The following is a 27,252-nucleotide window of genomic DNA, read 5'->3' on the forward strand; positions in this document are numbered from 1 at the left end:
TTCGACTTCATCAAGTATTTAGTAAACAAAAAGAACAAAGGAAAGAACAACCCGTCAACACGTTACCTTTGGTAGGAAAACAAAACAATTAAACACAAAACAAAAGAGCAACACACACTTCACCCAGTCACTGTTCAGTAAAGCACTGGCCGCCGCAAGGTCCTGGTGATGAACATCCCGCTGGGTCCGGAAAAGGTACACGTACAATCGTGAAGGCTAAAGGATTCCTGTTCCCTTCGAATATTTGAGGTTTGCACCCAGATCCTTAGAATTGCTCCTAAAAGGGTACATTTGCAGACATTCAAACTATAGATAAAATATTTTTCTCTTGAAGAGAGAAAGAGACCTAAAGGTCTTCATTTGCAGTTAGGTCCTCACACAGGTCAGGCGGACCAGTAGTTTCGTAACACTGAGCGACCAGGTAATGGCGCGCGTCCTTTCTCCTGGGGTGGAAAGGCCAGATCGTAAGTAATACTTGGGATCGAGGACTACGCTGGCCTGTACGGGAATATCTGGTTTCAAAGTTTCTTTTTCAAGGTCCATCAAACGTTTCTCCTGGGAGAAATCAGTTCTGGACTTAGAAAAACGTTTTCTTCCAGAGGTAGCTTCCCCCCGCCCGCCCCCCCCCCCCCCCAGGGACTAACACTATGCTTTTCAGAGACCCGTTAGATGCTAACATGAGGTAGATGACTTTCGCCACAAGTGAGGTAGAAACTAAACCCGAGCAAATGGTGTGGTGTGGAAGGGGGTGGGCGTCCCGTGCCGTTGGCCCGCAGGAAGCCAGAGACAGCTCGAGTTCCAGGAGGGCCTGGCTGTAGGGCATCCTCACACGGACTGACTACAAGCGTTTGACTTTTATACAGCCCCAGACTGTGGGAAAATCAAGGAGAGTGATGTTTTCAATAAACACCCTAAGTACTTTTGGCACCACTGGATTTTTGTTTCGAAACAGAAAAACAAGCGTAGAACTTTGGCGTATCTTTCGCTATCTGCCAGAACACAACAATTGTAGAATCTTCCAAAAGGGAAGGCAACACATACACAAACAGTATTCTGCTGCTTCAAGCCTCAAAAGACTTCCCTCCTGAAATCATTAAGCTTTGGCTTAACTAGAACGAAACCAAACGAGCCAATCTCAAGCCATTCTCTTAGAACTCCATCAAAGTGCCTCAAATCTGGCGACTTGGCCCAACACACAATTTAGATTGTTTATGGTACCCTTGTAGGTGTTTCCCCAAATAAGTTAGACTTAAGGGCATCCGTCAATCAAGGAGCTCGCGTGCACTTGGGGACCACCCGGGACCACGGGCTCCGGCGAAATCACCTGCCACCTGCCGGCCACACTAGAGCACAGGTTTCCCAGACAGCACTGCTTCTCGTGACCAAGTTTACAGAGAGAAGACTTTTTTTTTTTTTAAATTTTTAAAGACTAACACTTCTGAAATGTCAACTCTGTCAACCAAAAGTGGTTTTTATCCACGGTTTATTTAGCCATCTCGATACCCAAACGTACATACCCAAATCCAATTGGGATCTTGTCCAAGCATAAACCGACCTTGCGCCCCATGCCACCCTGCCACCTGACCAGATCAGACAAACATGGGGATTGTTGTCTGAACAGCACTTTTACTCATTAGAAACAGTTTATACTCCTTCCTCCTTCGCAGCACCCACGACCTTATCTTTTCACCATGTTCAAGTTCAAGACTCCTCTCCTCGACCCAATTCCTACCTACCCTAGCATCACCTCATAAACGGGCAGGAGATATCCAGTTAAAAACCCTTACTTTGAACGGCCTCACTCACACCAGAGTTCCAAATGTTGGCTCTCCTCCTCGCTCTTTGATTTGGAGCATTCCACCTTGTACAACAAACACACTCCAAAGTGCTTCGCACCGATCCCTGTGGGTCAGGAGTCAATCATGGGCAGCCACAGATGGCCAGTGTTTTAGAAACAAAAGCTTCCCAAGTGTGACCATGCTTCTCAAATGGCAGCGACGCCCAGTTTTGGGTGCAGGAAGGTAAGGAGGTGTCCCGCCCCCGAGGGCAAGAGGCAGCACCTCGTACCTCCACACGGATTCCGGAGGGGGAACCTACTAGCTTTGAGCCTGCAAACTGGTCAGTCTATTAACTAAGACCCGATCATTTCGGTCCCGTGTGGAAACCCTGGCTTTACAACCAAATCCACCGAGAAATGCTAACTCAGCAGTTTCCCGTTACCGCCACTCACCAAGAGAAGTTCTCACTCGGGTCCCACGAGCCCCCCACTTACGGGGGCCCCGGGAAGGGCAGATCAGAACACAGATGGGAGACTCAAAGGTAGTGACTACCTGAAGTAACTCATCCCAGGTTTCCGAGAACATTCCTAAGAATTTCCAAGACCCATTTCTTCAAAATAAAGTTTCGTAAGCATTTAAAACCAGTTGTCTTTGGTGTTTAAAGGGTGGTCTGTTGGGTGGTTGGGGGGAGAGGGCGAAGGGAGGAAGGTCAGCACCAAGTTATTCCAAAATAAAAAAACAACAAAAATGTTTAATTATACAAACCCTTTACCAAAGGACTTAGAACCTAGGGGCAAATAAGAGGCAACTGAATAGGAACTAGGGAAGGACTCAATACCAAATGCTTCAGTAAAAGGCGGTTTTCCAAAACAGGATTTCCTGACGCCTCCTCCCCCTGAAACACAGCAGCCGGGAGGCAGCAGTTGGAAGCTACTTTCCAATCTTTGGATCCTTTATTGCATGCGGTTCTCCTTTATGAGTTTTTCCCCACATTGGTCATTCAGAAACCCTGCTCTAACGCAACGGGGAAGACCTAGGGTCCCCTGAAAGTGGCACACGTCCAGGAGACCATTGATTGGCTCGCTACGCTGCCCCCGGCACCCTTTCTTCCTCCGGGAGGAAGAAAACACGTTTCTGCACATGTTAGCTCTTCCTGTTCGTTTAAAACTACGTCCATATTGCAAGGGTAATTCTCTCGTACATACGGGGACAGACGCTGACCCGTCAGTCCTTCTGTTTCGACAAGAGGTGTCCCCGTAAGCCCATCGTCAGAGACCACCTCTTCCTCCCGAGGTGCGCCACTCTGGAATTTGGTTCCTACTCAGTATTTGGGGGAATGCAGGGACCCACGTGGGTCCTCACAAGCAGAACGTCAGCTATACCTACTTCCCACCTGAAAGACAGATAATGCCCAGACGCACAAGGCTCTGTACCCGAGTCCGGCTTACAACAATCCAACCCTGTAAAGTGACGGACGCCATCCCACAGTTCTGCAGCGGGAGCCTGGCTTAAGTGTTCATTCTTTGGTACCGAGAGAGGTTTCACAAAAGGCATTGCATCCTACGTGTTGGGTTGGGGCAATTTGGTTTACAAATCCGTTACATTCAAAGGCCTTTGGGGGAAAAAAAAAAATCCACGTGAACCACGAGGTCCTACTGCGTGGCTCGGAAGCAGACCGCTCTGCAAAAGCGACCCGGGTAGAGGGTGCGGGGGTGAGCTGTTCCCGTCTGACTTTCAAACATTCTATTTCCCTGAACTTCCAAAGCAGGAAAAAAATTGTGCTTTTAAAGTAAAAGGTCATTTCTTTGCCTACTCTTCTTAGGAAAAGAAACACCTCGCATTAACAGAACGACATTCAAGCCGGGGTCGGGGACTGACCTCCACCCTCCCTCAGAGTGCCGGGGTAGCCTGTTTCTTTCTCATGCTCTAGGTGGACTACCTCGGCACTCGCCTGCCCGCCCGCACACAAGTCAGCCGGTCAGGCAGGCCGGATACCCTCTCTTCTGAGAACGAGGCTGATGTTCTTCTTCCTTCCACTGAACTTTATAACCAACAGCAAACTAAGAGTACTTAACTTTTGAGAATACTTTTAATCCAAAATCCTAAGCTACATCTATTTTTTAGAAACCAAAGCGTGAGAAGAAACGTTTCTTCGGGTGGTGGTATATCACCCGCAGCTTTACTATTCTGGTGTAAGATGACTCGGACCCACAAACACGCAGGTGTACCCAACGTCCCTTAAAGGAAACAAGGATCACATATCCTAAAATATGAATAGAACAGTCTGCTTTTCTTGGCTAGCAAGCCACAGACACAGCCACATTTTCTAGGAATAAGAAAAGATGCTGAACAGGATGATAAACACACTGAGGTATAAAAGGAGAACACAGAAAAGTTCTCTGTTGCAGCATTAAAAAAAAACAAACACACAAAAAAAAAAAATCAAAAAAAGTTTCCCAAAAAGACCAAGATCACACAACACAATCTAATCCCCAAAACACAGTATTCTCCAGAACACAAATACTCTATAATTAAGCATTTTTAAATCTTATTTTTCCACATTTTATAGTTTTTCATTTTTTTTTTAACGTAGTTTTTTCATGTTTCCTTGGCTCAATCTACAGAATACACCCCCACCACACACATCCAGTGCCCCCCACCCAGCCACAGAGACGCCAGGCTTGTGCATATCACGCCCCACGGAGGGTCAGAGGGAAACGTGAACTCCACTGAGTGAGGGTGGGGAGGAGGGCAGAGGGCCTGCTGGGGAAGGAAATGCAAAGATTCATGAGGTAGATAGAAATTATCACGTCACAGGCTCAATCCCTGCAGAAAAGAGAAGTACATTCATCTGTAAAAAAAATAAAGATGAGGTAGGACTTAAGCAACGTTGTACTCTTCTTGTTCTCTTTCAACAAAAGAAAAAAAGAAATTTCCCTGAGACTGTTTCTTCTTTGAAATTCCAACGGAGACAGAGGGAGATGCGCACACCCCAACACAGAAGCCCAGAGAGCGGGATTAGAAGATGAGGATCCGATTGTTGCCAAAGTCCACCACCACGATCATCCCGTCGGGGGTGACGGCGATGCCGGAGGGGCGGTCCATCTGCCCGAAGCCGCTGCCCTGGGCGCCAAACTTGCACAGGAAGCTGCCGTTGGACTCGAACATCTGCACCCGGTGGTTCCTGGAGTCGGCCACGATGATGCGCCCCTCCTGGTCCACGGCCACACCCTGCGGGCGCAGGAACTGCCCGTTGCCCGTGCCCTCGGAGCCCAGGAAGCGCGCGGACTGGCAGTCGGGGTGGATGACCAGGAGCCGGTGGTTGTTGAAGTCGGTCACCACCAAGTGGCCCTCGTGGTTGAAGGCCACGCCCCGGGGGGAGTCAAAGTGCTTCCAGAGAGCCCCCTCGAAGCCGTACTTATTCAGGAAGACGCCGTCGGGCCCGAACAGCTGGATCCGGTGGTTCCGGGTGTCTGAGACCAGGATCTTGCCCTCCGCGTTCACCGCCACGTCCCAAGGGTAGTTGAACTGCCCGTTCTTGGTTCCCTTCTCGCCGAACTTGAGCAGGAACTGGCCCTCGAACGTGAAGACCTGAATGCGATGATTGTCCTTGTCGGCCACCACGATCCTGCGGGAGGCGTCGCAGGCCACGCCGGCCGGCCGGTCAAACTGCCCGGGCCGGGAGCCCAGGGTGCCGAACTTGTGGTGGAAGGCCCCGCAAGGCTTGAACACCTGGATGCGGTTGTTGCTGCGGTCGGCCACGACGATGTAGCCCTCCTTGTCCACGCTCACGCCCCAGGGGCGGCACAGCTTGCCGTCGCCGTCGCCCTCGCTGCCGAAGCTCAGGCCCGGGAGCCCGATGCCCACGTAGCTGCGGCCCGACTTGACCACCACCTTGAAGGGGCTGTTCTCGATGTGCTGGTTGCACATGGTGACCGACACGAGGTGCTCGCCCTCCAGCTGCGGCCGGTAGCTCACCACGTACGTCCCGTTCTGCTGGTCGCTCACCTCGGCACCGAACAGGTTGCCGTCGGGGCCCAGGACCACGGCCGACATCAGGTCGCCCCCCGAGAGGCGAGGCTCCCCGTCGTGGTCGTAGCCGACGACGGTGAAGGAGGCCACCTTGCCCTGGAGCGCCCTCTTGAGGCCGTCGCCCGTGGCCTTGGTGAGGGGCGCGAAGGCCCCGCTGCTGACGAAGCCGAAGGACTTGATGGCCAGGTACAGGGCCTGGTCCGGGGGCGTGAACATGACCCGGTCGTCCTCCTGGGGCTGCAGGAAGCCGCGCACGGTCTTCAGCTCCTGCACCTGGGCCAGCATGCGGTCCCGGGCCAGCAGGACGTCCAGCGCCCGCCCCTCCTCCAGGACCTGCTGCACAGCGCTGATGGTGCTCTCCAGCTTGTTGAGGCTCTGCCGCAGCTTCTCCACCTGCAGGTACAGGGACTTGGCTTTCACCTGGCGGATCTTCTCCACCTGCAGGGACAGAGCATGGAGGCTTTGAGGCAGGCAAGGGAGCGAGACGCACGGCCCGGCACCGCTCACTCAGACACACGGCTGGCCTGTGCTCTTCAGAAACGGCCCAACTCCCAGGACAGAGGGAGGCCGAGGAACTGTCCCAGATCATGAGAGAGGACTGAAAACGGGACTAGGGCTTGTAGTGCAGGATCCTGGACCGGGGGGTGCGGGGGGCACCTGGGTGGCTTAGTCCATTAAACATCCGACTCTCGATTCTGGCTCAGGCCATGATCTCAGGGGTCGTGGGACCAAGCTAGGGCTTGAGGGCTCAGGCTAGGCATGGAGCCTGCTCGAGATCCTCGCTCCCTTCCCCTGTCCCGCCCGGCTCCCTCCACCCGTGTGTGCTCTCTCTCTCAAACAAAAACAAAAAGACCCCACAGAACAGTGCGGGTGCACACGGAGCAGGGACCGGGGAATCAGATACTAGCATGGTTCCAAGGTTGAACTTCCTGATTTTGAGTAACTGTGATGATGTAGGAGAATGCCCTTGCTCAGAGGAAATAAACACAGAAGTGTTTGAGGGTAAAGAGGCATCCTGTCCACAACATGCCAACTGGCTCTCGCTCGAATCACATACAGAGTGCACACGTAGAATGGCGAGAATGGGTCAAAATGTAAAGTGATCAGTAAATCTGGGAAAAGGACATATGGAGTTCTCTCATTATTCCTGTAATAATAAAATCAAAATCAAAAGCGAAGAAGAGCCACAAAACAAATGCTTACGGAGCACCTGCTTTGTGCCAGGCACTGGGGGTGCATAATGACCAACAGAGAGTAAGGTCTTTGTCCTCAGCAGCAGGACCTCCCAGTGGACACAAGGCCAGTCTTGCACTCCCGAAGGGCTGAATTTTCAGTGCAGCCACAGAGCCTGCAATCTCTTCAAAGATTTCTCCCTCTCTCTACGGCCCCCGCCCCTGAGAGGAAGAAGGACTGTATGTGGAGGGAGTGAAGGGATTTGTTGAGAACCTAATTCAAGATTACAACCTGTACCCCCTTGCCCGGCCACACATCCCATCTCCACGGTTTTCTGCCTCCACAGAAAGGCCCCACACCCCAAATTTGGAGATAAGTCTTTGGAAACCACTGGCCTGCACTTCCAAAGGAGCCCTTTAAATCCAAATTGCTGTGATCTACAAACCTGAAATCAGACCTGCCCCAAATAATCCCTGCTTCTGAGGGTCTCAAGCCGCTCTACTTGGGAGCGTGGGGTTCACTCTGACCAATGAAAGAGAGCCACTTCTCCATGTTTCTGCATCAGATCAGTAAAAGTCCTCCAATTTAAAGTGATTTCCCCTGTGATGGGAATAAAGGTGCCACCCAGCTGACTCGTGCCATTTTGCAGACAGAATCACGACTTCTGAGAGCTCTGCTGATGACAATACCACAGAAAGACTATTTCAGAATAAGGGTCTCCTGCTGGGGGGGGCCTGGATTTCAGTCCGATCTTCCCTTGGTGGGGGCAATGATGTGATTTTTGACCCATTCATGATTCTCCATCTGTCGGCTCTGGGAGCAGGACACGTGTGGGGACAGATCAAAGAGCAGCTTTGTCCTTTGGTTTTGCACTGGGCCAAACCTCTGGCCTTTGGTTTGGATCTCTCAACGAGGTGGCTGCAGCTAATCCCACAAGGTAGCCGAATCCCCTGGAAATGTGTAAGCCACAGGCATGAAAAAACATCTAGATACACAAAACCGGGTCACCTGGCACTCAAATCCCTTCAGTAATGCATGATGCAAGAAAATGAGATGTTGTATAACAAAGACGTATCCGAGCAGAGACAGGCAGGAAAGCTTTGCTGGGAGGGGCGGAAAGGCAGTAATTAGTAAAAGAGAGTGGAACTCCCACAAAATCTGGAGGGCGAGGCATAATAATAAAAAGCAAAGACAAATGGGACTTAGGTACCTGTGTTCCGAACGAGTGAGCTTGTTTCAGAGGTTATCGGAGAATGAGTTTTTAGAAATGAGGTAGAAACAAAGTATATTGCGAAAAGAGACTGACTCTTCTTCCAAATTTGCTTCTCCAAGACTAAAAACTTGCTTTCCAAGCCCCCTGAAAGAGAACTGCCTTTAGGGAGAGGGCAGGAGTCGGCCTCACAGGAGGGAGGGTACCTAAGGTGAGATGCGCAGAGAAACTCCTTCGCACAAAGGCCTTTTCATCAGCAAATCCTGAAGAGCAAGTTTGTGGCAGAGCTCTCCAGAGAGCTCTCAGGTTGCACAAAGCGGGCCCCTTTCAGTTATAATTAACAGTCGTGGGTGGCATGACCTGGCAGACCGTGGGGGCACGTGAGTGTCTGAAAACCATGTCAGGCCCACAAAGGTGCCTCCATAAAATATGTGCTGAATAAAATCTTGAGACTTCTTCTACCCAAGGATTCTTCGCTTCTCATCAAAAGGCAACTGAGTCCTATTTCCTGAGAAGCCAACAGAGGCAGAAAGCAATTGGCTGTGAGCTAACTAAATGGAAAGCGCCACGCACAACTCCAACGCAGCCTTGCAGAACATTTTAGGGCATAGTGACTGGTGAGGATCACTTTCAGAAACTGAGATCCCATCTCTACCTTCACATAGTTTAGATGATTAAAACGAGCACGCACACACCTAAGTGCACCCTTTTTACTCAGCAACGTGTATGGTCTCATTCATGTATTAAGAGACCATGATTACAGCTGAACTGGCTTGAAGTTCAGACCCCTTCACAGGCAACAGATTCTCTCCTCTTCCGAGGGCAGAGGGAAGATCAGAGAAGACAATGTTGGCATGAAGACTTGGGTGGGGAGACGGCTCCTTCCAGCTGATTTCATCTAAAGAGCGGGCACACGCGTGTTGCCCTCCCAAGTGGGAGACAGGGGGTCAGTTAGGACAACTAGGCAGGACCCCAAAATTAAGGATGCTTCCCAGCTGCTTGCTTTCGTAACATTCTCGACCGTGTCCCCTTCTCTCGGTCACCTTTTGAGGATACCCAACCACCTCTGTGGAGAACCTCCTGGCTTCCAGCTGGGGTCTGGAAGCGAGCAGACGCTCAAATCCTCATGGGTTCTCTGCAGCTCACTGAAAACCCACCGGCCGCGGAGGCCGGGGCAGGGGTGCACGAGCTCCCCTTACCTTCCACAGCAGCTCACACTCCCGTTCCTCCAGGGCCTTCTTGTGCCGCGCAGTCACGGCTTTGACCTCCGACTGTACCACCTTGGCCTTCATCTCCACCTGTTCCGCCACCGTCTGGGCCTGCTCGATGCTCAGCTGGAAAACCAAGAACAAGCTCACGGCGTTAGGAGGACCTCCGCTGCTCCGTGCAAGTCACAGACCCGAAAAGCTCACAGCCTGGGCCCCGGGACCACTTGGCCCGCTTCCCTGGAAAGAAAGCAGGCACGCAGGGAGAGAGTGCACCTGTCCGACATGGAACCGAGGGAGGTGCGGGCAAGCGCCGGACTTCCTCGTATGGGAAACGGCACCTACACAGCAAACGTCAGGACCGTTAAGAGCTACTCTGACACCGGGAGCCCAGGGTAGCGGGGCCCCGGCCGAAAACCGGGAAGGAGGATCGGACGTGAAATGTGCCACTCCCCACAGACTTTCTGGCCTTACTGGCCACCAGGGAAGACCCCGCAGGCCAGCACAGCCCTCAGGCGAAGGTGTGGGGGAGCTGCAGGCCTCCCGTTGCTGTCAAAGCATTAGCAGCTCAGCGCATTCCAGCCAGCACCAGCCCCAAGTGACCCAGGGGACTGTCTGCTCTGCCAGAGAAACCGTGCGCACCCTGTGGCCAAGTCAGCTCGCCAGACCATCTCCGCACCACCGTGTGCCCCACCCTGTACCAGCAGCCCTAGTAAAGCAGCCAGTTTAATCAGACGTATTATTGTTCATAAAAAATTAATCAAGACAGAAGGCCCAGTGTTTTCATTAATATTACATGATGTGTCTTGAAAAGCCACAAGGATTTCTTTGAGATACTGAGGTATGAAATCAGGGATTCCAAACCGCTGACGGTGCTCAACAGGTCTTAGGGTGGGTATCCCAAATTAGGAGGGGCCTAGAGGAGCACCAAGGGTTTGGAGCCTGGTCTGGGATCAGGAACCAACCACGGGCGCACCCTGGACCAAGGGGTTCCGGCACGTGGAGGATACAACTGAGGCAGTCTTGGGCAAAGCAGGCTGGAGTCATCCTAGGAGTCGGGTACCCCAGTTTCAGACCCCAGCTCCACGTTCCAGTAGTTGCAAGGCCTCGGACAAGGGTCTGGCCTTCTGCAGCCTGGGCGAAGGGGAGGGAAAGGCAGGAAAATCCACAGAGGGAGCTCAGCACAGCCCCTGGCCGAGTAGGACATCGTGTTTACCTTATCAACAGCGCTCTGCAGAGCAACACTTGCAGCGGAACCTCAAGCATGCTTCCCCTTCATCCCATGGACCTCCCGGCTTACAGGCACAGTCCTGCACCTAGGCCCACGCACACTTCCTGCCCAATTTTGTTTTTAAATTGTGGTAATAGACGTAGGCCCTAAAATGCAGTGGTATTTAGCACCTTCCGAGTTACGTTAAGCATCACAGCCATCTAGCCCCGCACATTTCCACACCCACTAGGCAGTCTTCCACCTCCCTTCTCCCCACGGCGCCCATACTCTGCTGTCTCCACACCGCTGTCTCTTCTGGATGGTTCACATAAATGGAACCCAACAACACATGTGAGCACCCTTATTTGTAGGACTATGCTTCCCTTTAAACAGTTGCTTACAACAGGGAATCCCCCCGTTAATGCTCTCAGTCTAGGTGACGCGCCAATGGCATGAAAGTCACACTCACATCGCAACGGCCTCCAAAGCACCCTCGCTTGACGTGGCTGACTGCTCATGGCATCCTCTGCCCTGATCCCTGTGAGGCCTAACAATCCACTGAGCTGATCAGAGGTGGCACTCGGGCAGATCTGGAATGCTCAGAGACTACCCATGGCTTGGAATGCAGTCTCTTCCAAATTCAGCCTACATTTTACAACTCAGCTCAGATGCCACTTCCTTCCTGAAACTGGCAGTGAACGACCCCTTCCCGTGTTTCTGTTCCACCTTTCCTACCTAAGTGTCATTGCATTGCATAGCAAACGAAACGCGGGGCTAGTTACACAGTCCATGATATGTTTTACCCGTGCTAATGTCTGCGGCCATGGCCATTATTTTAACAAAGCACTAGGTAAGTATACTGGGTTCAATACTGTCTCCCCCAGGGGCACCTGGGCGCTCAGTTGGTTAAGCATCCAACTTCGGCTCAGGTCATGATCTCGTGGTTTGTGAGTTCAAGCCTGAGGTCAGGCTCTCTGCTGTCAGTGTGAAGTCCACCTCTACCCCACCCCCTGTGCCCCACCCCTGCTTGCATGCTCTCTCTTGCTCTCAAAAACAAATCCCTATTAGGGGTGCCTCGGCAGCTCAGTTGGTTAAGCATCCGACTTAGGCTCAGGTCATGACCTCACAGTTTGTGAGTTCGAGCCCCGTGTCCGGCTCTGTGCTGACAGCTCAGAGCCTGGAGCCTGCTTCGGATTCTGTGTCTCCCTTTCTCTCTGCCCCTCCCCTGCTCGTTCGCTCTCTCCCTCTCTCCCTCTCTTTCTCTCCCTCCCTCTCTCTCGGGGAGCCCGGGTGGCTGAGTTGGTTAAGCCTGACTTCAGCTCAGGTCATGAATTTCATGGCTCCTGAGTTCGAGGATCTGTGCTGACAGCTCAGAGCCTGGAGCCTGCTTCAGATTCTGTGTCTCCCCCTCTCTCTGTCCCTCTCCTGCTCACACTCTATGTCTCTCTGCCTCTCAATAATAAGTAAATGTGAAAGATCAAAAAAGGTTTAAAAAATATAAATCAATATTTAAAGGATTTATTTATTTATTTTTTCAACGTTTATTTACTTTTGGGACAGAGAGAGACAGAGCATGAACGGGGGAGGGGCAGAGAGAGAGGGAGACACAGAATCGGAAACAGGCTCCAGGCTCTGAGCCATCAGCCCAGAGCCCGACGCGGGGCTCCAACTCACGGACCGCGAGATCGTGACCTGGCTGAAGTCGGACGCCTAACCGACTGCGCCACCCAGGCGCCCCATAAATCAATATTTAAAAAAAATATATTGCGTCCCCCAATTTCAGGCTGACGAGTTACGATGCGGTCATGTTGGACTAGAGGGAGTCCCAAATCCAACGAGGGAGCATCACATAAGGCCATGTGAAGACACAGACACGCAGGGAAAGACCACATGACAACAGGGACGGGACTCAGGAGCCGTGCAGGTACAAGCCAAGGGAAACCAAGCAGTGCTGGTGACCACCAGAAGCTTGGAGAAGGCAAGGAGTGGTTCTTCCCTAAAGCCTTCAGAGCACAGCCACGCTGACACCGTGATTCCGGACTCCTAGACCCCAGAATCCTGCAGGAATAAATTCCTATTTTAAGTCACCAGTTTATGGCAATTTCTTATAGCAGCCCTAGGAAACAGCAGCCAACAAACTGAAGCAGATGGAAATATCCAAATTACCGAACGATCAAAATTTAGACCGATCAATCACTGAAAGCATACATACAGGTATCCTAAATGCGCGAGGTCGATTTCAAAGGTCTCAGGCGGTCAGGATGGATTCAGAAAATGGGAAACCTCACCAGACTTTTTTAAACGGAGATGATTTAGTGTAGAGAATCTGGTTAAACAGGAAGTGGAGAACTGTCAGGGCAAAGGGCATATGGAGGCCGAGAGGCGGACAGTAACTGGTAAGCGGCCACCACCCCTGGGCCAGGAGGACACAGACAAGAGACGCGGTTACAAGCAGGGACCAGGGGCCATGCCCAGCTCATTCTGGGAGTGGCAAAAGCTGGAAACTGTAACTAAGCTCTGCTGCCAGGGCGAAGAAATGCTGCTACGAGCAGGAAGGCAAATGGAAGAAGGAAGTCCCTTTTCCCGACTTCCGGACACGTGGTTTGCAGGGCCACAGCCCAGCACCACACGGCACAAGTGCGAAGGGGGTCAGATTCCGTGCAGAGTATACCTTAGTAACCCACACACCCTGTTTTCAGACGCGTTAGCTGGCGTCCCAGTCAATACATGACCGAGGCAACCAAGCCTTTGCCCATAGATTTCTTAGCTTCCTCAACGGAAAGCAGAGGCGGCAAGCTGCTATTTATACCAGCGCCGTATCATATACCGACTGATTCTCCATAAAAACCACCGGAAATGGAAGTAACGGGCTTACGTTCCCGCAGGACAAGAACCTCCTGCAGGACAGAGCAAGGACCACCCTCTTTGGCTACGAGTGTCTGTTCGCCTCTCTCCCTACTGTCTCCCAGCCAGGCCTGCTCCCTGCCAGGTCCCTAGCAGGCCCTCGGGTCTCGATTTCCCTTCTATGACAAGGACGGTTTCTTCTATTTTTCAATCAGGTAGAAGGGGTTCAAAGCTCTTACTGTAACTTGAGCGATCCCCAAGTGCGCAAGGATAGGCTCATTCCCTGGGTTGAGAGTCATAAAAGCCCTACGTGCAGAGACAAAACATAGCGTCCTTTTCCTAATCATATAAAGTCCGGTCAAGCACTGCATTCCAAGATGTGCAGACCAGGACCTGCTGAACTAGTTTCCATTATCTAAACAGGGCATTTGAAGGAAACAAGGGGCAGGTGGGAGGGGGAAAGTGACAGTGGGTAAAAGGGCTGGGTAAATTTCAAAAACAGAAACATTCAATTTACAATAAAGAAGGGAGAAACAAAAATTACCCAACAAGCATGCAGCTAGAGAAGGAGGTTATTTTTTTCTTTTTTCTTTTTTTTTAAATTTATTTTTGAAAGAAAGAGAACAGCGCGTGCACAAGCAGGGGAGGGGCAGAGAGAGGGAGACAGAGGATCTGAAGCAGGCTCTGAGCAGACAGCAGAGAGCCTGACGTGGGGCTCAAACTCACCAACCATGAGATCATGACCTGACCTGAAGTTGCATGCTCAACCAGCCGAGCCACCCAGGCACCCCAGAAAAATGTTATCCTTTTTAATTTTTTTTTTTTCAACTTTTTTTTTTTTTTTTTTTTGGGACAGAGAGAGACAGAGCATGAACGGGGGAGGGGCAGAGAGGGAGACACAGAATCGGAAACAGGCTCCAGGCTCTGAGCCATCAGCCCAGAGCCTGACGCGGGGCTCGAACTCACGGACTGCAAGATCGTGACCTGGCTGAAGTCGGACGCTTAACCGACTGCGCCATCCAGGCGCCCCCCTTTTTAATTTTTTAAAATGTTTATTTGTTTTTGAGAGAGAGAGAGAGAGAGAGACAGAGAGAGACAGAGAGAGGGAGGGAGGGAGAGAGGGGCAGGGAGGGAGACACAGAATCTGAAGTAGGCTTCAAGCACTGAGCTGTCAGCACAGAGCCCAACGCAGGGCTGGAACCAATGAACGATGAAGTAACGACCTGAGCCAAAGTTGGATGTTCAACTGACAGAGCTGCCCAGGCGTCCCTCATGTTATCTCTTAAACCTTTTCATTTTGAGAGACAGAGAGAGAGAGAGAATGAGTGCTCAGAACCATGTGTGAGCGAAGGAGGGGCAAAGAGAGGGAGAGAGACAATCCCAACCAGGCTTGATCTCATGGGACCTGAGCCAGATGTGTAACTGACTGAGCCACGCAGGCACCCCAATGTTGTCATTTAGAGCTGGCAGGTTCAGTCTAACATCTGAAAGCTGAGGGTCTCCATCTGGGTAGGCAAATCAGTGTGCCAGCCGAGTGCTGGTCACTCAGTGTGGAGGCCAACTGGGTTTCTGAGGGAAGAGTACAGAAAGCGATTAATGATGTCTGTTAGGGGAAACAGGGGTGGCCAGGTGACTGGTATCATTAGTGTCCCAACAGGCAGAAGAATACCAGAGAATGCCGATGTCACCTGCAAACTCACAGAGCAGAAAACTGGACATGGGAGATACCGTAGTTCACTCTAAAATGTAATTTTATCACATTTAATACTTTGAAACTAAGACTTATCTTGGGGCGCCTGGGTGGCTCAGTCGGTTAAGCGTCCGACTTCAGCTCAGGTCACGATCTCGCGGTCCGCGAGTTTGAGCCCGGCGTCGGGCTCTGGGCTGACGGCTCAGAGCCTGGAGCCTGCTTCCGATTCTGTGTCTCCCTCTCTCTCTGCCCCTCCCCTGTTCATGCGCTCTCTCTGTCTCAAAAATAAATAAACGTTAAAAAAAATAAAATTAAAGTTTAAAAAAAAAAACTAACACTCATCTTAAAACTGTCAGTGGGGCTTTCCCTTTGTGAGGTACATCTAAAATAAATGTGTATATTACAATCAATGGCATCTTAAGCACGATAAATACATTAATTGAAAAATCAAGGCTCCCTTTACGAGAGCAACTTGTGTCTTGATCCTGATTATAGACATCTCTCCCACCCCAGGGGAATCAGTGCACCTTATGAACCCCTCTAATTACATAAGTGACCAAAAAGTTTTACTTCCAGGAAGAGTCAAAGTAATAAAAGGTTTTAAAAAGCCCTAAAAATTGAGTGATCAGTCTTAAAACATCGATGAGGTACACTACAGACATCTTTCATGCTTCCTTCGTTGTAGATAACTCTAGACCCTTTGTCAGAGTTAATTCTCTATACAGGATTAAACAGAATTAATTGAAGGATTTGCTTCTGGGTGTTTTTTTTTCTGGAACTAAGTGTCTCAAGCTAAATGAAAACAAGTAGTGAGTCTCTCAGAGTTTTATCTCAGGAACCGTGGTTCACAGTCAACTGTACATCCAATACTTGTAATTTAATAACGGGTAAATGTGCCTGTTTGAAGAAAGGGAACGGAGCTCTTAAAAGTCTTTTATAAACAAAAGCTGGTAAGAAGGAAATGAAAACACACCAGTCCCAAGTTGTACGGAGTGCAGATATATTGGGAACGGTCATGGATACTCATGCAAAGGTAAGGTTGGTAAGAACTTAAATCTGACTGCAGATTTGGCGGTAGCATCCTTTACTTATGGGATGTGTTCGTGCTCGTTCATTTAGGCCAAAGGAAGTTTCCAATCATAGTGCCTCCAGGTGCAGTGCCCAAGGAGGAATGAAGGATGCCAGGTCGATCAAGGGCCCTTCCCCGCAATTTTACAAATGGAGGTTCCAACCTCTCCCCAACAGGGAGAAGAGAGGAAAAGGAAAACTCTCCCCCTGAGGATAGCTTGCTGCAATGCTGCAAGACTGGAAGGCATCTCCGTGTATGCCCACCACGTTCAACAGCAAGGACGAGGCCACCATGGAGAGAGGCAGAGCTAAGAGACCGAGTGCTGGCACCAAGGTCTGAGTCCCTGGACACCTGAAGCCTGATCCATCCGTGTTCCACCCGGTCCCCTGAGACTATTCATCTCCTTTCATTCAACTGCAACCAAGGATCCTCATGAAGACAGCCTGGGAAAAATGTCAATTAGGTCATGGTGCACTCGAGTCCCTCACATTTGTGTACACTGAGTGCACGCGCACAAGAAGGGAAGGCGGGGGCACAGCTGCCCCCCCCCAATGAGAGGTGACCATCAGTTTTGGACTCAAACTGCAATCCCCCCACTCATTGCCACTGTGACTTCTGGGGGGGTTGCTTAGTCGCTTTCAAGCACAATTTTCTCTCTGCCAAATGGAACAAACACCCAAACCTCGCATACTGGAGCAAGTGCCTGTTCCAGTGCCTAAAACAGAGTAGAGCTCAGGAAACAGGGACAGCTCATTTGAAATTTTTCTTTTAAGGTCTATTTGTTTTTGAGAGAGACAGAGTGCAAGCTGGGGAGGGGCAGAGACAGGGAGACACAGAATCCTGAGCCGACACCAGGCTCTGAGCTGTCAGCACAGAGCCCGACGCGGGGCTTGAACTCAATAACCATGAGATCATGAGCTGCGCTGAAGCCGAACACTTAACCGACTGAGCCACCCAGGCGCCCCAGGACTGTTCATTCTTATTGGTGAAAAGACAAGGCCTATGGCTGAGGAGATCTGGGATCTTAAGCATAACGACTAAATTTTGTTCTTCCATTTCCAGATCTGTAACAGAAAAAAAGGTTTCTTTCATCTACTTTCTGCCTTAGTTTGTATAAATTCATACAAAACAGTAGCCATCCTCAGCATTCCTTGGGATAGACTTTCCATAGCGGCAGATAGGAATGCTGCAGGGTGCACGGTCTATTAAAGTGATCAGACAAAACAGAAGTCAGGGAACCAAGGTAGTCCAGAAAGTCTGGATTAACTTACATTTATCTTCACTTGTGCAATTTAAGAAAGTCATGCTTAGTCATCAAGCTCAGTCCTTCTAATTTTTGTGCTAAATGGTGCGGTATTTATCACTGTAGTTTAACACGAAGAGCGTTTACCCTTTCAACCAGGTAGGCAACTCAAGTCCAATAAAGGAACTCAGGAAAAGGGTAGGGCAAAGATAGCCAGTGTGCACAACACCCACTTGACTCTTATCACTACTACTCACTAATACTAGTTATCAGATGAAGAGTAACAGAAGCTCTAGCGAACTTGAATCAAAACGCCCCTGCAAATGGCTAAAATTAACAGCCCAGGAAATAACAGATGTTGGCGAGGATGCAGAGAAAGGGGAACCCTCTTGCACTGTTTGGTGGGAACGCAAAATGGTGCAGCCGCTCTGGAAAAGTGTGGAGGTTCCTGAAAAAAATTAAAAATAGAACTAACCTGTGATCCAGCAATTGCACTGCTAGGAATTTACCCAAAGGATACAGAAACACTGATTCAAGGAAATATATGCACCCTGCTGTTATACGTAGCAGCATTATCAATGATAGCCAAACTATGAAAAGAGTCCAAATGTCCGTCGACCGATGAACGAATAAAGATGTGGTGTGTGTGTGTGTGTGTGTGTGTGTGTGTATACACACACACATATAGTATATATACATATACATATAGTACTCAGCCATAAAGAAGAATGAAATCTTGCCATGGATGGAGTTAGAGTCTATTATGCTAAGTGAAATAAGTCAGAGAAAGGCAAACACTATATGATTTCACTCATGTGTGGAATTTAAGGAACAAAACAGGTGAACATGTGGCAGGGGGAAAGAGAAGCCAACCATAAAACAGACTCTGAATTATAGAGAACTGAGGTTTGCTGGGGGGAAGGTGGGTGGGGAGGCTAGATTAGATGGGTGATGGGTATTAAGAAGGGCACTTGTGATGAGCACTGGCTGTTGTATGTTAAGTGACGAATCACTAAATCCTAAACCTGAAACTAATATTACACTGTATGTTAACTAACTGGAATTTAAATAAACACTTGGAAGGAAAAACGCCCTGGCGAATGAAGCAGTCAAAAGACTGGATTTTGACCAATTGAGAAGTGCCATGCAGCCTTCTAGGAAATCTCTATAAAAGGTGGGAGCATGCCTGTTTCCTTTCAATTGTCCAGAATATAGATGCTGTATCGTGAGTTCCAGCAGCCATTTGTAGCCAAAGGTATGAATGTCAACACCTCGGAATGGCAAAGCAAAGCTGAAGGATTCCCCAATGACTATCTGTACCTCTAGAATAACTTTTTGAAACAGGAGAAATTAACGCCTTGCATATTTAAGCTACCACATTTGGGAGCAGAGTGAAGGCCTGTTACTCATGGCTAAATTCATTTCCTCCCGGATTAAAACAAACAAAATCCTAAACTATGACAGAATGGGGTGAATAAATTGCTTGGGACCTGGAAAGCAGGTACTATCACAAGAATTTAAGAAAACACTTGACGGTGATAAACATGTTCCTAACCTTGACATAGTTGTGCTTTCATGGGTGAAATACACGTTGAATATATATGTGTTCATATGCTTTAAATACGTACAGTTCATTGAATATCCATTTCCCTCAATAAAACTGGGGGAAAGAAAACTGCCTCAGTCCCACCATAATCAGCAAAACGCCACTATTCCCATTTTGGCTTATTTCTACTTCCTCCCATAATTTTTTTATGCATCTTTACTGGTTTTGCATAATTTTTCCTGGACCAATTTCAGGGTTTCCTAGTTTTAGTTAACACTGTACTATAATGTGATCCCAAACTCTATGAATGTAAGGGGCTGAGAAACCTTAATTCCTATTGTTGACCTTTCCTACTGGTACAAGCTGCACCTTCGGGAGGTAGGACGTGGCCTTGGAGATTCCTATTAAGAGGACGGAGTTCCTTCCATATTTAAAGCTCTGGGTATTTTTCAAAACATGCTCTCCCACTCACAAAGATTACGTGTGGTGTACTTACTCCGTCACTTATCCAAAATAGTGCTCTGGTGTCATTATGACTGGTTACTGCTCAGGCTGAACACACTTCTGTACTTTAGATGAAGCGGTCAGGCTGTGTCTTTGCAAGGTGTCTGCAGCCTTTTCATTCCTTCACCCGTGTTGTCTCTTCCTTCCTAAAAGTTGTGCCTACTGATTATGATCTTTTCAGAGTAACTATTTCTCTGCCCCGTTTGCTAGTCTGCGGTTCTCCTATTAACATGCATGCATTTTGGGGGCACCTGGCTGGCTCAGTCAGAAGAGCATGTGACTCTTGATCTCAGGGTGGTGAGTTCAAGCCCCATGTTGGGTGTAGAGATTACTTACAAAAAATAAAAACTTTAAAATTATGCATAAGTTTCTTGTATTGCTTCTTTTAAGTGTATTTTTGAGAGAGAGAGAGAGAGAGAGAGCGAGCATGCCAGCCAGCAGGGAAGGGGCAGAGAGAGGTAGACAAAATCCCAAGCAGGCTCCATGCTATCAGTGCAGAGCCGGGCACAGGGCTCAATCTTGAACCGTGAGACAGATACAGCCTGAGCTGAAATCAAGAGTCGGACGCTTTACCGACTGAGCCACTCATGCACCCTCCTCGTTTCACTTCTAATATATCTACCTCCAGTTTGCGTTTTCTTTTTTTTAATACTTGTCCCCTTCCTTTCCATGTAATAACCCTTACTAGGATTTTATTTTGGTGTTTGCTATCATAATTTAAATCTCTTACAACTATTCCTTACAACTTCTTACTCAGTTTGAGGCCTTAAGTTATTGGCAAAAATAAAGCCTCCTTCCAGAATATCTCCTGCTTCTTGAACCTGCTGACTTGCCAGTACACACGAGAAGTATTTAAAAGCTCCCAAATGATGCATTTATTCAATAATATTATGAGTAAATGAACAACAACAAAAGAACAAAGAAAGGGTAAATGAACAAGTTGAGGATAGCTTCTTAGACCAACGATGTCCAAATCAAACTCAGCAACTTAATTTATTTTTTTATTTTAAAAAATCGTTTAAACACTTACTTCTTTTTGAGAGAGAGACAGAGCACAAGTGGGGTAGGGTAGACAGAGGGAGACATAGAATCGGAAGCAGGCTCCAGGCTCTGAGCTGTTAGCACAGAGCCTGATGCTGGGCTCGAACTCACGAACCAGGAGATCATGATCTAGGCCCAAGTCACCCCCTTCTTTATTTTTTAAATGTTTATTTTTGAGAGGGAGAGGGAGAGTACATACACGAGCAGGGGAGGGGCAGAGAGAGAGGGAGACAGAGGATCTGAAGCAGGCTCTGTGCTGAGAGCAGAGAGCCCTAGGTGGGACTCAAACTCATGAATCCTGAGATCATGACCTCAGAGGAATCAGATACTTAACTGACTAAGCCACTCAGTTGCCCCTCAAACTTGCGATTTAAATGTCCTTGCAAAAGAAAAGAGAATCTCTTACCCTGTGACCGGAATCATTCTGTATTTTAGTTTAAATGGAGTTAAGGGATGTATAAAAGGGTGTGTGTGTGCACCAGTTAGATGTGTGTTTTAAAATAGCTTACCACTCCCCCAAATTTTATGTTAATTATGTTCCCCCTTCCTTCTCCAGTGTTCACATTAATAACAAAAATCAGGGGCATCTGGGTGACTCAGTTGGTTACGTTCCAACTCTTGATCTCAGTTCAGGTCATGATTCCTGAGTTTGAGACCCGCATCAGGCTCCAAGCTGATAGCACAGAGCCTGCTTGGGATTCTCTCTCTACTTCTCTCTGCCCCTTCCCCACTTAACACCAAAACAAAACAAAAACAGCCTTCATACTATCTGCTGAATTCTCTAATATAAACGCTATTAAATGGCAGTGTATGAATTATGTGGTTAGGCCATTTATTTCATGAACATTGACCAATGCAAGAAAACAAGTGCCTGAAGCACCATGCACCCGAAGTAGTGTTCTTTCCTGGCATTCCGAGGTCGCTTCTTTACCCTGTGGGGAACCTCTCAGTATCCGACATCCTTTCCACTGCTTAGTGACCAACAAAGGAAAAAACACTTGTATACTTGCACACAAGTCTTAATTCTTAATTATGTCTTTATGAAAATAAACCAGAGCCTACCCTGTGCTAGCCAGTGATGGATTTTTCCAACATCTTCCAGGCGTACTTTATAAATGGTTTTTAGATTCATCACTGAGACAGGAACTCTACCTGAAGCTTTCAGAACTGTGTTCTTCCTTAAATACAAAAGCAGGGGCTCAGTTAAAAGCAAACTCCTCCTTGTTCTCACTAAATCAGTTTCAATGATGTCCTGACCTCCTAGAAGGAACCCATTTGCGAAACATTTGTTCACAATGAAGAGTGGGTCCCTACCAGTCTTCTGACCTTGGAGATGGTTTGTTTCTAAGGCTCACATGGGAACAAACTGACCCTTCACCAAATGACTTGAGCAGAACTAACTTGTTCTCCATCTTTACCTCAGGTCCCCCTCCCTCCCCCAAAGGCATCACAGAGTTGACTCAGACGGAAAAGAAGGGCCGTGTTTTCTAACACTCAGGAGACTTCTTAGCAGGTATGAACCTCTCTACTTTCACCAGAGGGCCACGAGATAGTTTTAGGAATAGTCAACGTACTGAGAACCTGATAAGAACATTCAGACAGAAATGGTTGTCCAATCATACCCCAATCTTTGGATCACTGGCTGAGAGTAGGTTCCGAAGAATTGCAACCAAGAGCCCCAAAAGGGTGCGTTCCCTGCCCCCCACTCCCAGTTACACAGCGACCTTGAAGCAGTCAATTCACAATCTATGCAGATGATGTTCAGCAGGTATACCTGGATGTGGCCATGCAGATGATTAAACAAACTGAGCTTCCCATCTCATTCCTGCCACTTGGCTCCTCCCCAAAATGCCCCCATTGAGCTCAGCAGTACTGCTGATATTTGAATCTCACCCCTAGGTTCTTCTTATTACTCACAGCAGACTGTCTGCTAACAGTGACTGTATTCGCTGCAGGAAGTTAAGCATGGGAGACAAAATCCTCTGTCCGACTCCTTCTCTCTCCTCTCCGTGAAATTCTCAAATTTCCAGTTCCTTGAGATTTCATCATTGCAGTCACAGATCACAGATCTCTCTTTACGTCTCTAGCGAATCATGACAACTCGTTCTTCTTTCCAGAGTGGCTGATCCCAGAAAGTGGAGAGCACCAGCAATTCTGTGAATCATGTCTCAAGGACCCCAGAGCGTTCTCAATCTCCAAGGATAGAAAGGGGTTAATAAGATGAAGCCACAGTCGGCAGGGGGGGGGGGGGGGGGACCCAAACGCGGCAGGTCTTGGGGCTCCCCAGGTGACGCTGACAGCAGCCAGGTCCAGGAGACACCAGCAGGGTAAGGCAACGGATGAAGTCCCCACTGCCGTAAAAAGGGGAGCCACCAACCACTGCATCCTCGGGGACACAAGCTCACCAAAACGGAACAGAAATAAAATACAGCTATGCGCTAAAGGGGATGCTGACAACCAAGAATTTAAGAGCAACCAAGAACCACTCTGAAGGCATAGAGAAGAAAGCAGCCCGCTCTGGCGTTAGAATATGCCAGAAGTAGTCACTGCAGAAACAGACGCTCAAACCTCTAATCACAGGGCTTGAATAACAGACGATCTGACTCTTCAGAAAGACCACTTCAGTATCATGCATAGGAACAGGATAGCTGCTGAGAAACTTATTAAAACCCAGAACTATCCTTCTGCCCCTTCCTGATTTTAACTTTATTTATTTTGAGAGAGAGAGAGAGAGAGAGAGGGGGAGGGAGAGAGGGAGGGAATATGAATGAATGAATGAATGAAGATGTGAACAGGGGAGGGGCAGAGAGAAAGACAGAAAATGCCAAGCAGGCTCTGCACTGTCAGCACAGAGCCCGATGTGGGGCTCGAACTCCCAAACAGCGAGCTCATGACCTGAGCAGAAATCAAGAGTTGGATGCTGAATCGACTGAGCCAGGCAGGCGCCCCCTTCTGCCCTTTCTTTACAGCACATGATCAATTCCTTACCACTTCCAAAAAAGGTCTTATTTATTGCACAATTCACTTATTCAAATGTTCTAAGAATGTGAACTCTCCATTCAATTTCTGCTCAACGATTAGCAATGTTTCCTTGACTTTCAAGCTTTTCCTACAAGGAAAACCTCTCATGATTTTTTCTTAAAACCTTGTTGTCTGGACCAGGCAAGAAGATTTTAAATCAATTCAGGTATGCTATCACTCAACGGTAAGAGAACTTTTCTATGCCCCAAAGTTACATGTGTCCCTTCCTAAACCCAAAGGGATGGGGACTCAACAGAAACAAGGGTCTCAGTTACCAGGAAGTGACTTTTTATTGTTTGGGAAAGACTCTGAGATTCTGAACCTTATCTTAAACTTCTGTTGCTCACCTCTGTCTCACCTATAAATAAATAAATCTGAGCAGCAGAGAGATCTGCCTGGAAAGCATTAAGCGCCCAGTCTTTCTGTAGTCCCCGCTGAGGCATGCCAACGCCCACTTGTACTTGGGGAGGGGGCTGGATGAGAAACAGGCAGATGATGGGGAGGGCAGAGGAGGGAAGGGAGCTTAAGTGTGCGAAACAAGCCCTGACTGGCTAGTCAACTTTGGCCACATCCCCCTTGGCAAACCCTCCCCCTCCCCAAGGGATTACTGCTGCACGGAGGTCACAGGAGCTCGTGTGGGTCATTGTTCCCAGGCCCCCACACACCGGAGCCTGCCCAGTAACCTACACATGCCGTCTGAAAGGGAGTGGGACAGGTTTCACGTGCAAGAAAGAATAAGGGAAAGGGGGCGACTGACCTGGATGGCCTGGCGGCCCTGCTGTGCGTCGGCCAGCAGCTGGATGGTAAGTGCCCTGGAGTCCTGCAGCGCCTCCTGGAGGTAGATGAAGCTGTGGCCGCCGTGCCGGCCCATCGTGCACTCACGACAGATGGGCACTGAGCAGGTGTCACAGTACAGGTGCAGCACCTGGGGACCAGAGAGGGGACAAGCATTAATGAGATTTGGGACTAGCGGGGAGGGAGGCAGCCTCAGGGGTGCTCTGTGGATGCCAGACCCCAGACACCCCCTTCCCACTTAGCAAGCACACCCCCGCAGCCAACCGCAGGCAGCGTGTCCTCCTTTCTTACCCCCTCAAGGAGAAAACAACCAATTCGCTCTTTCCACTCCGGTTTCATTCAGAACTTTAACCGAGACTCCAAAGGCAAAGACGAAACAAAACAATCCTCCTGGCATGAGATTTTCCCTAGGTCTCAGATTAATTGCCCAGAAAAGTTCTAAGACTGTACCTCCCTGGTCTGAGATTGGTGGCCCGAAAGAAAGAATATACCAGAAAAATGTGTCTTGCCACCCCACCCTCTTGGGTGTGTGAAACACAGTTAGGAGCCAGTATTAATCACCCTCACAGGGCAGCTCGCAGCCACAGTCTCCCCCCATCAAGGAGATTAGCGCAAAGTGCAAAGCATGGTTCTCCCAGGCACGCGGGCAAGCTCTGGGCTTAAGCTTCTGGAACGAAGGCAAAAAGCTAGTGGTAAGGTCAGCCAGCTTCTTGTCTTTCTTCTTCCTGCCAAGTTGTTCCAAGGAGTTGACCCCGAGAGGCAGCCCGTGCTGACAGAACTGCTTTGTGATGTTCTGTATCTCCCTGGGGCCCAGCCTGCCGGGAGGGAGACACGGCTTGGCACAACCTTCACCTGCTGATAAACGAGGAGCTCTCAAGAGCGGAAGCTCCTTGGCACAGAAACTGGGCCAGTCGAGCTGTATCCTTCCACGGAGCAGGGCACTTAGCACCGCTCTCTGTCAACGTCGGCTGGACGGCTTTCGAGAGCAGAGCTTCCATTCGCTGCCGGCATACCTGGGCTTGGGGAAAAGCCAGCCGACGCGCAACAGGCAGGGAAGCGGTGTCCGAGGGGCTGCTTTTCCGCACACAATACGCTTAATCCCCAGATGAAGACCAGAGGTCGAGGCGTCTTAGGGCCACACAGCAAGCAAGGGCAGAACAGGGCGGCCAACTCGAGCCTTCTGGAAGACCCGCCAGACGCTGGCTCTTCACCAGAGCACTGAGCACCTTACGAGGTCTTGTGGCGTCCAGGGTGGGAGACCCGAGGCCAGGCGATTCTGCGCGGAAGCCCGGCCCAGAGCAGGCAGAGCGTTACCCGACTTGCAGACGGGCAGGGAGGGCCGCGACATTCCCAGGAGAAAGACCCTCGCAGAAAGGAGCCCGGGCGAAAGTACGGATGCTGACTGTCTGCTCTTCAGGTTGTTTTGTTAACTAACCAGACGCCGATCCGAGCACATCCGCTGGGAGATGGTGTCCCCAGACAAGCTCAGGGCCACAGGCCGACTCTGCTGAGGGTGCAGGGAGTCAGAAGGGGGCTGTGTGGTCCTGCGTGGTTTAGGCTGCTTCTCTAGGGACCGCTGGACTCAGAAATCGGGGAAAGACTTCGATTATGTTTCTTTTTTTTTTCCAAAAAATTCTTTAATGTTTATTTATTTTTGAGAGAGAGACAGACAGACTGACCGCGAGCATGCACATGCACGAGCGGGGGAGGGGCAGAGAGAGGAAAACAATCTCAAGCAGCCTCCAGGCTCTGAGCTGTCAGCAGAGCCCGATGTGGGGCTCCAGATTGCGACCTGAGTCGAAGTCAGACGCTTAACCGACTGAGCCACCCACTTCCTATTTCTAAGAAATGGTTCCGCTGTGGTAAGTTTATGGGCCCCATTTTATAGGAAAGAAATGGGATCAGCCTTGTGACTAGACGAGGGCCAGTGCAGTACCTTCCCAGCAACCGAGGGCGACTGAAATTTGGTGACTGTAATTTGCCTCCAAGACCAATCGCTTTTTAAAGCCGGTTCACCATTTTAGAAATGATCATCTAATCTGATAAAGCTAAAATTTTCAAGCTGACCTTAAATGCTAACCAAAAGATGCTAAAGCAGATAAACTTGGGGGAAATTCCTGGACAGTCTCTTTTTATGATGTGGGGCTAAAGCACCCTCCCCCACCCCGTTTCAACAACTCAACCTCCTGCCTTCCCGTTGGCTCCCTCCATTTGTCACGGGAATCAAGGGGTCACTCCTATGCTCATGTGAAGTGTGAAAACCTTCCCTCTGTAGGCTCCTTTGAAATTCGAATGGGACAGGTCTCTGAACCTTCTGTCCTCTCTGCCCCTGCCGAACAGTAAGCAATCCCCTCTTCATCCCTTCTCTGGACAGCTGTGGGGACTGACCAGGGTCCCCTGGCTTTCTTCAGTCTCTGTGAACAGAACGGCTTTCACTCGCAGTGAGTAGGAAAGAACCTGAAGCTGTCAGCCCGAGCCCGGCACCATCTGGCCGTGGACGTCTATCCAGTCACCTGACCGGGCTTGCCTCGTCTGTGAAACACAAGCAGTCCAGCGAGGTGCCTCCAGAGACCGCTTCCATCCCTGAAATCCTGGGAACCCTACCTCGGGGACTGAACACCAGAAACCCAAAGTCCTTTGAAATAACTCTGGGCTGAGCAAGGAAGCCAGGCTCCAGGTGCCAATTGTGTGACTGCAAGAAACCAAGGTGGTTCTTCTGGGTTTTTTAAATCCAGACCCTGCAGTCCGCTAAGCACCCGACTCTTGATTTCAGCTCAGGTCATGATCTCAGTTCGTGGGATGGAGCCCCAAGCTGGGCTCTGTGCTGACAGTGCGGAACCTGCTTGGGATTCTCTCTCTCCCTCTCTCTGCCCCTCCCCTGCTTGCCTGAG

General features: G+C 49.5%; 1 protein-coding gene across 1 annotated transcript in view; it reads right to left on the reverse strand.

Annotated features, from left to right (window-relative positions):
• Positions 1–1,424: 1,424 nt before the first annotated feature.
• Positions 1,425–27,252, reverse strand: part of TRIM71 (tripartite motif containing 71) — a gene marked incomplete at its 5' end in the record, with an annotated part of 64,795 nt that continues 38,967 nt past the window's right edge. The window contains 3 exons of the mRNA XM_040480086.1: positions 1,425–6,248; positions 9,393–9,527; positions 24,324–24,491. Of these exons, the coding sequence (XP_040336020.1) occupies positions 4,797–6,248; positions 9,393–9,527; positions 24,324–24,491 (1,755 nt within the window). The remainder of the gene's footprint in view (positions 6,249–9,392; positions 9,528–24,323; positions 24,492–27,252) is intronic.

This window comes from Herpailurus yagouaroundi, unplaced genomic scaffold (assembly GCF_014898765.1).
Source record: "Herpailurus yagouaroundi ecotype Mexico unplaced genomic scaffold, PumYag 159, whole genome shotgun sequence".
NCBI classification, from domain to species: domain Eukaryota; kingdom Metazoa; phylum Chordata; class Mammalia; order Carnivora; family Felidae; genus Herpailurus; species Herpailurus yagouaroundi.